At 42.9% G+C, this 11,316-nt stretch overlaps 1 protein-coding gene across 1 annotated transcript; it reads right to left on the bottom strand.

Moving 5' to 3' along the window:
• Positions 1–437: 437 nt before the first annotated feature.
• On the bottom strand, positions 438–10,199 carry TIMD4 (T cell immunoglobulin and mucin domain containing 4). The gene is made up of 9 exons (XM_065644303.1): positions 10,136–10,199; positions 5,989–6,333; positions 5,353–5,703; positions 4,293–4,382; positions 3,614–3,673; positions 2,792–2,847; positions 2,090–2,174; positions 1,601–1,631; positions 438–510 (listed from the first exon to the last, which is right to left on the bottom strand). Exons 1-9 carry the CDS (start codon positions 10,182–10,184, stop codon positions 438–440), a joined length of 1,140 nt encoding a protein of 379 aa, XP_065500375.1. The 5' UTR covers positions 10,185–10,199.
• Between the last annotated feature and the right edge of the window lie 1,117 nt (positions 10,200–11,316).

Raw genomic sequence — 11,316 nt, 5'->3', positions numbered from 1 at the left:
TTATTTTTTCTCTTGATTATATAAAAGAAATAAGAACTATATTTGCTGATTTTTCTTTTTTTAATTTGAAGTTAGGCAGCATTCCATGTTATTTCTTCTGTCTTCTGTTCCTTACAGTATAAGTTGTATTCAAGGAAGAGCATTAGTAAAAATGGAGAAAAACAAATTCAGTTCCATAACATGGTATTAGTAAGAAGTCAGATGCCAGAAACACCCATGAATAATGCATAGAGCACCTTCTCAGAGAAGCTTCTTTATGCATTGAGTTCAATGGTGACATGGCAAAGTATGCACAAAGATTTTAAATTTTCACAGTTGAAGCTTTGGCCTTTGGTTTACACCCATTGATATTTTGAGGGCTCATAAGCATCTCTCAAGGCGGCATGAAACAGGCCCTTTTTATTTTCCATGGCACCTACAGATGATGTAGGAGCTCTTCATAGGGAAAACATGCTGTTTTCTCCTTCAGCACCACTGAAGACTTTTTCAAGGTCTTCTGCTGGTCCAAGGCTGTAGTGAGAAGCATAGGTCACTATGGATGGGACAGAAGCACATTGCTGCTTCAGAGCATCCTTTCGTATTTGTAACGTCAGCAAATTCTCCTTGAGATGGAGACCAGAAGCTACTGAGTCCACTGACTTCAACAGTGCAATGCCTACTTTTTACACCAGACAAGTATTTACCTTGCTTGCATTCTTCTAATGGATAGGAAAGGGCTGCTTAGATCTTATAATGACAGCTGTAGGGTAACCACCATGGGATTCAGGGAAGAGTTCCTCCTTGACCATCAATCCTTATCTACTAGGTGGGGTATACCGTGGAGGACCATCTACCATTGAAAAATTACCGGTCTTTGGCAAAGGGATGATAATTCACTGGCCTACCCTGTGGTTTGTCTAGGGAAAATCCTTTTTCAAGATAATCCAGAAGACATGTACTCATCAGTTACACCTGCACAGGGTGACTCATCATACTTCCATGTTTCATATCTGCCTCAAAATGATCACCTCAATGATCACCTCAGATACTTCAGTGTGACCCAAGGAACGTGTGAGACGGTGCAGTGGCCACATGAGAGCTGCAAGATTTATCTAGTGGTGGAAAGCTTGGTTTCCCACACTGCTGCGGTGTACCCTTCATGGGGCCCATTCTTTGTGTATTGGCATGAATTGCCACTCCATGGAGGACTGTCCATAAATCCTTGATCCCTTTTCAAGCAACTATTTTGCTGGTTGATCATCATAATCATTGATCTCTTCATTTCTTTAAAATAATCCCACCAGGGTCACACCCTGGTATTTGATCAAAGAATAAAGCAGAATAGGTATTTCCTTAGGCTTGGGTCACTGCATATCAGTAAGTACCAGCTGCTGAAGTTCTCCAGTGCTCTGGATGTCTGTTTGTTGCTACATAGAAGGAGTATCCAGGAGCCACTGTTTTGTTTTCTGGGGTGAAATTATCTGAAGCTTGCTCATAATACAACTTTGGTAGTCAGTACCACAAGCCAATACTACACCCATTATGATCAGTGGCCAATACCTTCCTGCCTCTAAGAAAAATTATGTCAGCACTTTCAACAGGAAATTACAAAATGGATTACCTTTTCATTATAAACTTCTTCGTGTTTTTACCTAGAAGTAAAGTAATATTAATGTCACAATGGCAAAAAGAAATCTGTAGTTCTAATGAATCTGTCAAATGAGTTCAGAAGCAAAGATAGCAAGTTGCAAAATTTCTGTGTGCTGGGCAGGAAAGAAAGAATCTCATGCTGATTTAAGTTACACCAACGTCCGTCAGGAGGAATTCCAGGAAACTATGGGCCACTTTACGATAAAGAGCCAACAAGATGAGCCTGTGAACAGGTTGTTTGCACAGGCTTGCTCCTGCTGCATCCCCACCAACTCATGCTCCCTGGTGTCCTCATGGTGACACAGTCCTGGAGCAAGGGCAGCAACCTCCATAAAATGAACAGAGTGCTGCCACAGGGCCCATAGCACATCTACCAGAAGATTAACCAGAGATACAGAAGGACACCTGCACTAGGCCAGCATTAGAAATATTAATCAACTATGTGCTTAGGGATACTTACGTTTCCAAAACAACAATGAGAGCATCAATATGGAAAGAATGGACACCACTACGAGACAGGCGATGAGAACGGCATAGCTGGGAAACTGGAAGGGAGAAGAGAAAAAGTGAAAAGGCTTTAGAAGCGTATTTCCTTCAGACCTGTTCACACAGGAGTGGGTTGCTGTGGTGGCTAAGAGCTCTGAAATATTGGGCTGGAGCTTGCAATGCTTCTCTGAGCTTGCCTGTACAAAGTATGGGGAAGACACATCAGGCTGATAATGATAAACACCACGAGTTACCTGTTAAGTATTTAATAAATCTTCTTCTGAAGCATTTGAGCTTAGATTCATCCCACTTAACATGAACTTCTTAATAAGGTGTCTGAAGCAGGAGCTTACTCACCCTCATCCTTCTCTTAATTAGAGACAGAGAAGCATAACAACCATCCTAAGTCCCCCTGTGGATTCTACCTCTGCCTGTCTTACAGGGGTGGCAGGAGGATGAGGTTCTTCTGAAGTGTCCAAGCCAAACGGGATAGTCAGACTCTTTGGCTCTATCCACTGGGAAGATGAATAGATGGTTCCCGAGCTTTTAAACAAAAGTTCAAGCTACTGTTTGCAAACACTGTCCCTTTAGTATGAATACACTGAAAATCACTAGCATATCCTACTGTCCTTCTGGCTTCTAGTTGAACACTTTAGAAACTTAGAGGAAGTTTTACCTTAACTCTGTTACCATCATGTTTCTCAGTTTTGCTGTCTGAACTTGTTGAAATCCCTGAAAATAAATGAGATTGAAATTATTACTGGCACAGTCACCTGAAGGAGTGAGAGCCACTGTGGTTGTCACTGCTTGGGTCAAGGACTAATGAACTCCCAGAGAATGAGGAGGGCAAAATCTGGCCCTGAGTAGAAGAAATAAAGTACTTTGCAACCAAAAGGGAACGATCTGTTTCCATCACAAATGGTATATCAGGCAGTCATTGAGAAATGTCAGTCTTTATCAAAGAAAGATGAGGCTTCCCAGAGACAGCCCATGAAGCAAGACAGTAGTAACTTGTCTGCTATGAAGGAGTTTTCACTTCTGTGAGCATGACAAGTTGTCTCAGAGAGCAGAGGCAGTAAACAAGGTACAGTCTAAGTGGAGGAACTGCCTCAGTTTAATTGTGATCAGACTTCTGTGTGTTTGCAGTTTTTGAAAGCTGCATTAGTACTGAAAGCCACAGGAAACTTCTTTATGTTCAGATAACTTACCACAGATTTAAGAAAACTCTATGAAGATGATGCTTTTTTCTCTATTTAGAGATAGATAGATGTGAACACTGCATTTTGCCATATGCCTGTTTTATGACACCCCAGAGGAGAGGAAAGAATAAGAGAGAGAAGAACAGAGAGGAGAGGAGAGTTCAGCAGAACTACCCCCAAATACACAAGAAGTGCGTATCTCACTTCGACATGCACGTCCCACAAGTCAAAATTAAACTTTCTGGCAGTGTGCTGCAGACTGGCTGATGGGAGCAACTACTGCAGCTTACTTTCCACACCTGAACGAGCGACGTTTTTTTTCAGGGTCTGAAGCACAGTTGCCGCAGGCAGGGTTGTTTCTGGAGGAAAGCAGATGAAGACAGAAGAGAAACTAAATCGGAGTGTGGTCAGCAGGAAGCAACTGCCCCAGTTAACCCAACTTATCTGGCAAGAATGATGCTCGGAGACGGAGGGCTGTCTCGAACATGGCTTTGTCTCCCAGCCACTGTGCTAACATCAGTACAGAGTTCAGCAACAAATTAGACTTTCCTTATATTACAATAAAGCTGAAGTCAGTCCATTTATTGCATTATTTCACAGAGTAAAAGGAGGCAGAGTCAAGAACTTAACTTGGCTCATGGCTCTTACTAGACAGTGCTCAATTATGCTGCAGCATTCTCATGCATTATGACAGTTTGGCTCTTGGAAATAGCACGACATAAGTTTTTGCATGGGTGGGAGTGTACATGACTCACCTAAGTATGGAATGTTTTCTGCTTTTGTTAATTTTGTGGTGGCTTTTTCTAGCCCACAGTCATTACTTAAGTTGCCTGCAAAATCCCAGAAGTAAGACCCTTTGCAAAACTTCCTGTTTACAATGGCAGGATACAGGCATTATCTAGAACTATATCAGAAGGATGACAAGTGAGACAGTGGTGAGAAATTTCACCTCTGAGCTTGCACCATTATCCTACTCACCTGCAGTCGGCACGTCTTCCACTGTGAGAGAAGCGTGAGCACTTGTAGTTCCCTCTGCAGTCCCAAGTGTACTTGGGAATTCGGCAGTCACTGAAACAAAGTAAGAAGTAGTGCTTGTAAAGATCACTGATCAAGGAGGTCTTCGTAAGATATCCAAAATTGCTTGCACAGTTCTGCATCAGCAGCTAAGAGGTGAATTTGCACCTCAGTTTGCATGTCTGCAGCTCATCTTACCCAGAAGACCAATGCACTTTACTAGCATGGCCAATGGTTAGATGTTTTAACTATTCAGTGTGGGTGTAATTAATTGTTGCCAAGTTCAACTGGGGTGCGTTGTTGTGGCTGGAAGGCACGAGATGATCCCAAAAAGCTGTCCTCAGAGGTTCAGGTCAGAAAGAACTTAAACTGATAGAAGACCCAAAAACGTAAAAAAAAATCCAGCCTTGTGTGCAGACATCAATCTGTCAAAAATAGGTCACTGATATGGATATATAGCAACTAGGAATGGTTAGGATGATAATAGGCCACTCTGATCAACTAAATATTAATAACAATAGCAGCTTTCATATGGGATGATAATATAAGTACTCAATTTTAAGCATGTTTTGAATTTTCATCGACTTTATTGCTCAAGCAGAACATGCTCTAAACTAACCTTTTCAGCAGACCATTTCAATCGTCTTCCCCAAATAAAGAAAAACTTAATGCAAAGTTGAGTGAATCTCTTTACTCCATCCCAGGTGCAGGACTTTGCATTTATTTCTGTTGTACTTCATGAGGTTTCTGTCACATTATTTCTCCAGCCTGTTAAAACTCCCCTGAATGCAAGCCTGACCCTCCGCTATCTTGGCCATTCACCCCGGTTTGGTGTCATCCACAACATTTGACCTGCGTTTCCTTAAACCTACTGAGACATATATATCTATAAGCATCTCAGAGAAAACTTGCCAGCTATAAATATAAGTATCTGGAGAGTCTCTGTGATGCCAGAGTCAGGCTAACACAGCCCATGTCTGCTACATAGAAAATATAAAGGATTGGTGCTAGTTACCCTTTGTACCTTCAGGAAGAGGGACAGACACTGTTGAGCAGAACATGTAGTGATCTTCAGTCCTCGTGTCAGCTGCTTGGAAACCAGTTGGAAAATCTGGGAGAGCACTGGTCGTCATCATAGCTGCTGGAAAAGCCTCATCTGCTGTCACAGCAGATGTTGGGGGAGCAATGGTCTCCAGTGTGATTGCTGCTGGAGACTCGGTGGTTGCAGTTGTTGCTGGGGTGGCAGTGGTTGTCAGGACAGCAGTCTCTGCTGTTGTTTGAAGATCAGAGGTTTCTTGGGGAGCAAAAGTTGTTTTTCTAAAATGTTTGGGGGAAACGGGAGCCTTTCTTGTGGTGGTTCTCATCACTGGGGGGGCTGCATGGAAAAGACATAGCCAAGATGGAAGCCAGATCAGAGCATTCACAACTGACCCTGAGGAAAGCCAACCCAGAAATTCATGAAAATTATCTAACTGCTAAAATACCAAGAATGAAGGTAGGAGAGTCATTATTTTAAAAAGCTGTTTAATTGGCAGAAAACATGGCCCAGCCAGAGCAATTCCCAGATTTACAGTTTGCCTTTTTTTTTTTTTTGCTAGGTCTTAAACACTCCCCCTTTGACCCTCTTACAGAAATGTAACACGTAATTCCCCAAACTCACCTCTGACCACGTCCAGCCGCATGTTCTTCTTGATGTCGTTGAACAAACCCGGGATCTCTATGCGGCAGCAGTATGTACCTGCATCTTCTGCCTTCACGTTCCCAATCGTGAGAGACACATCTCCATTGGAAATATAGCCCCAGAGATTGTACCTCTGAGATTTTCTGAACGTAACCCTGCTCCCAGTGGTGTGCAAAATCTTGTTATTGCATTTTGAATTTGGGCACGGGCCTCTGCCCCAGCACATATCGGAGACATACTTATATCGTGCCACCTGGTAGAAGCAAGGCAACCGAACAGGCTGCCCTATGACTCCTCTAACAACAGGTTCAGATGTGGTGTGTCCTGTCGAGGAAGAACAAGGAAATATGAGTGTTGGTGGCCTCTGGTGCATGACTCTACCTGTGCAACATCATGAGGCAGGAGAAGAAACACTCGTGCCTGCAGGCAGGACACAGTTATGGATCCCCAAGCCTTCCCCTGGAGCGTGTGGCCACTCATGGCCCAGGACACTTCGGGCAACAGTCAGGAGCTTGCAGACATTGGCTTGCTGTTGGAGGGCTGCTCACCAAATACATCACTCACATCAAATGTGGTGAGCGAAGCTGAGGGCTGTCTCTGGCAGCCCAAGCACTGACTAGACGTGCTCAAGTGGAATTTGGGAACTCTGCTTCCAACCCATCTCCTCTCCTAAGACTCTGTTTGAAAGTTGTTCAGAAACCTGGTGTGAAATGCATCTGGTTTTCTCAGTCCCCCGTCATCTCCTTCAAAAAGGAAATGCTGTCATAGTTGCCTTTCACTGACAGTCTCAATAGCAGGGTCCAAAATACCTATTCACATGTGAAATTAGGGCCTAATTAAGCTGGCAGAGCAGTGGGATCTGTCTATGGGAATCTGTTTTCAGAAAGTGCATTGCTTTTTCTGCTTCACGGCAAGCTCTGCCAAGTATCCCACTTACCTTGCAGAGCACTGTGTATATAGAAGCTTTAACTGCTAGTGTTACACTGATGTTAAAAAGAACGCGTGCTCTTACTCTTAATGACCAACTTTACCTGGTGGTTATAGCCAAAACCCACCTTAGCATCTGATTTGAATCTCGGCTGCATATTGTTCCCTTTTAACTGTCCATGCAGTTCCCAGATTGCCCTAAAAGGGATTTCTTCTTCATGAAAGGCAGCATACAAAAAAAGAAAAAGAAAAAAAGAAGTTTCCCTAGAGGAATAAATCTTTTCTGGTTTACATTCATCTAGTCTGTGTCAGTCTTCCTACCTCGTTGTGGTTTTTCCCCCATGTTGTTATAATTTACATTTGGTGGAGTGGGAACTGAGGGACCTGGGAGCGTCCAGATCTGGTTCTGTGCTGCAGCAAGAGGATCATCCCACAGATCTGATGTCTCATGGCCAGCTTGCTTACTCCAAACAGGACTTAGAGCAGTTGCTGTTATTATCACCAGCTTTGGCCTTGGTTTGCCAAACATTTCTATTTTGCCAGCTGTTTGAATGCCTTTTCTTTTTGGCATGACTCCCAGATCGCAAACAGATGCTTCCAACTGTGTCCATGTCTCTTTTGTTTTGCTTTTAATGAACTATTCCCCAGGTGAGGTTTTAGTCTGTGGCAGGCTGCCTCACGACTTGTTATTGGGATGACATTTCAGCTTCATTATTGCTTATCCCATTGGCAAGATAAGCCACCTCGTTCAGGTTTCCAAAGCTCCAAATGCTAAAAGAGTAGAGGCAGACAAAACAACATGCAATATGGTGTGAAGGGCAGAAGCTTTTGCAGTGAAATGAAAGCAAGAAGAGCCAAAAAACTGAATTCCTGAATACAGGATAAGGCTTTGCAAGATGTCTGCTTGCTTTAGTCCTTGGAAAGGGTAGGTTCATTTGCCTTGTTACAGCGAAACAGAGAAAACAGCCTCTTTCTGTGATGACAGAACGAAACAGTCCATCCAAGTTGACCTTCAAAGTATCCCTAGAGGAGCAGGGGATTAGTCACTGAGCAGGTTAACACATATTTTCAAGTCAGCCCAGCAAAGATGTGTGTAAAACCAGGACCAACTTGAACTGTTTCTGGAGTTAAGGTCACTGCTGCTTGAAGAGAAATGGGCTTCAGTTTTTATTTCATCTTGGTCCTGCACAGCACAACAGCAGCTTCATTAAGCAACCCTTTAACAAATGAAAATTTGCCTGCTCGTCTCTTTAAAAGAAGCAGAGCCCTGAGGTTATTAATAAAATTTTTAAAAAAATGAAGAAGAAGAGGGAAGACACAAGGCACCAGAGTGTCTCCAGTGTAGTTTCCCACCAGTATTGGTCCTAGAAAGCTACGGGTTTTGCAGTTTCAAGTCCTCTTTTTATTTATATGAAGCTAATGTTGCTAACGTCTGCCTGCACTACAGGCTGGCATGGAAAGCTTCAATAGCACGGCAGCCTTGATTCAACAATACGAACCTCTGCAAGGACCAAATAACTTCGTTCTCAGTTGCAGCCTCTTCCACAGACACATTTTCCGAAAGAAACAGCAAACAGGGCTGAATTAACATGTCTTTGAAATTAAGGGGTTCCTGAGACCGTTATATTCTGATGCCCTGGTCTTACTGTAAGGGGGATCCTGCCCTTGTCCATGGCAGTGACACCCAGGCACCCAAGTTCGACCCAGGGCACACAGAGCATCAGCTGTGCCTGGGAAGTCCCACTGGTCAGTGAGGTTTGCAACTCTAAGTCCTTAATCCAAGCGAGAGAGAAATGGACTCCAGATATTTAACATATCTTCCAAAATAGCAAGAGGTATTCATAATTGTTAAGATCATACAGATATACACATATTTACATATACACATATTTTTATATACAGTCTCTCTTGAACTAATCCTCAATGACAGTTGGCATTAAGCACTAACTTCAAGAGTCGCTTTTGCAGGGCTTTTCTGTCCTGCAGACCGGTCATTAGATGGACAAAGACATACATCCTCCAGCCAAGACAGCTGATTGGAAAATAAGTTTTTTTCTTGATCTATTTCTGGAATATTTTTCCTTCTTTGTAGAAGACACTTGGCATCTTTTCCCTATCAACTCTGTTTTCTTTCTATTTCTTCTTGAAGCTGATGAAATTGCAGAGAAAATTACTGATAAACAAGAAAAAAAAAAAGCATTTAACTGCCCACTCTGCTGGTTTCCCAAGTGTCAAGATTACTCATTCTCAGCACCAAGCCAAGTTAAAGTAAAAAAAGTCATTCTTGCCCTTTCTCTGCATATGAGAAAGTTTTTGAAAATAAGATCAAAAGGAGGGGAGTACCTCCAATTTAATTTTATGCTGAAGGTGTCGCAAGGAAAGAGCTCTCCTGTTTCTTCTGCTGAGACTGGCAAAAGACAGATTTTACACTACATATTTCATCCAATATTTTAACCAATTAATATTTAGCCATGTAAGAATTTCCTGAAATACCCAAGTGATTTAAAAGCATAAGTCCTGACGGAGGCTCGTGCCCCGCTGAAAGTGGGTGAACCCACATCCCTGAGCCACCCCGGGCAATTTGGAAAGTGCATTGCTGATGCCTAAAAGCACGTGCAGAAATATAGCCGATACCAACCACACTTGCAAGACCCATTCTCCCAAGTTTCTCTTCTTTGACTTCTATCTCTTTTAGGATTCAGATTTTAGATGGATGAACTGAACGTTTGGGAATGAAAGGAGAAGAATCTCCAGTCGTGCTTTCCCATACTCAGTTCATAGCAGCAGACAGCCCTCAGAATTTCAGAAAATCCTCTCTTCATCATGTATGTACATTCATTACTCTGTCAGTATTTCAGTTCCCTAGCTTGGGCTGTGTAAGCACTGCAGCGTTGTGGAGAGACGGATGAAGCAGCAAAGCCAGCAGTACATATTGAACAGTAGTAAAGAAATTAGATAATTTTGGGGAATGGAAGAACTAACCAAGCCTATACACAAAGGAAAGCACAAACGTTTTTAAAAAGAAAAAAAAAACCAACCTCAATCTATATTAACTCAGTAGGTTAAGAAGACTTTTGAAGTTCTGTATACAATTACGATCTTTTTCATTGTTTTGTTTTCACAAAACAAGTGCGACTGGTTTTAATTTTACAAAAATTTGTTTTCTGAGCAAGCACAAAAAAGGCAGGTGAAGACTCACCGATAAAGATCTGTATCATAATCCAGTGAAACAGCACAAAATAGGCCATTTTAGCTGACGAAGACTCCAGGGAAGTGAGTTGAAAGAGAGAAAAACAGATCTTATACTTTCTGGAGATGCTGAGTGAGCACTACTGAAGTCTCGTTTCTCCATTTCAAGATTTTATGTACCACAACTGCTCCTTTCCTTCTCTTCCAGGTGGAATTTGTTCAGAAGGGGTGATTCTGCTGCATTTAGCAGTGGTATGGCCTCACTTTGAGCATTGTGCTCAGTTCTGGGGGGCCCTACAATTTAAAAAGGTCGTTAAGGTCCTTGAATGCATCCAGAGGAGGCCAAAAAAAATGGTGAAAGGGCTGGAAGGCACGTTCTAGAAGGAGCGGCTGACGATTCTGGGTTTGTCCAGTTTGGAGAAAAGGAGGCTGAGGGGTGTCCTCATGGGTCTGCAGCTTCCTGAGGAGGGGACGTGGAAAGGGAGGTGCTGAGCTCTTCTCTCTGGGATCCAATGATAGGATACATGGGAATGGTTCAAAGCTGCACCAGGAGAGGTTTAGACCGGACATCAGGAAGCATTTCTTTACCAAGAGGGTGGTCAAACACTGGAACCAGCTTCCTAGAGATGTGGTCAATGCCCCAAGCCTGTCAGTGTCGAAAAGGCATTTGGACAAAGACATTAATTACGTGCTCTAATTCTTGGTCAGCCCAGGGGTCAGGCAGCTGGACTAGATGAATTTTGTAGGTCCCCTCCAAGTAAACTATTCTATCCTATTCTCTTTTCCTTTTCCAAGACACTCAACATGGCACTATCAACCAGTGATTTCAATGTACTATTTGTTTTGACTTTCCATGGAACTCCTAAGGCTCATTATTGAAACAGGCCGCCCAGGGCAGTGGTGGAGTCACCATCCCTGGAGAGGTTTAAAAGCCATTTACACGAGGTTCTTAGGGATATGGTTTAGTGCTAGAGTTAGGTTATGGTTGGACTCGATGATCCTGAGAGCCTCTTCCAGCCGAAATGATTCTATGATTACCATTCTGTGGTGCTGAGCAGCAAGAACAAGCTTTGTGCTCTTAAACTCCTGAACATATGCGCTAGTCTCCACTTCTGACTTTGACTTCACTTACATTTTCTTAATCCCTTCATTTCCCCTGATCCTGCCTTCTGTTTGAAGACCCCTCTCTTT

Source organism: Caloenas nicobarica, chromosome 13 (genome assembly GCF_036013445.1).
Source record: "Caloenas nicobarica isolate bCalNic1 chromosome 13, bCalNic1.hap1, whole genome shotgun sequence".
NCBI classification, from domain to species: Eukaryota; Metazoa; Chordata; class Aves; order Columbiformes; family Columbidae; genus Caloenas; species Caloenas nicobarica.
This window is presented reverse-complemented; position numbering and strand designations above follow the sequence as displayed.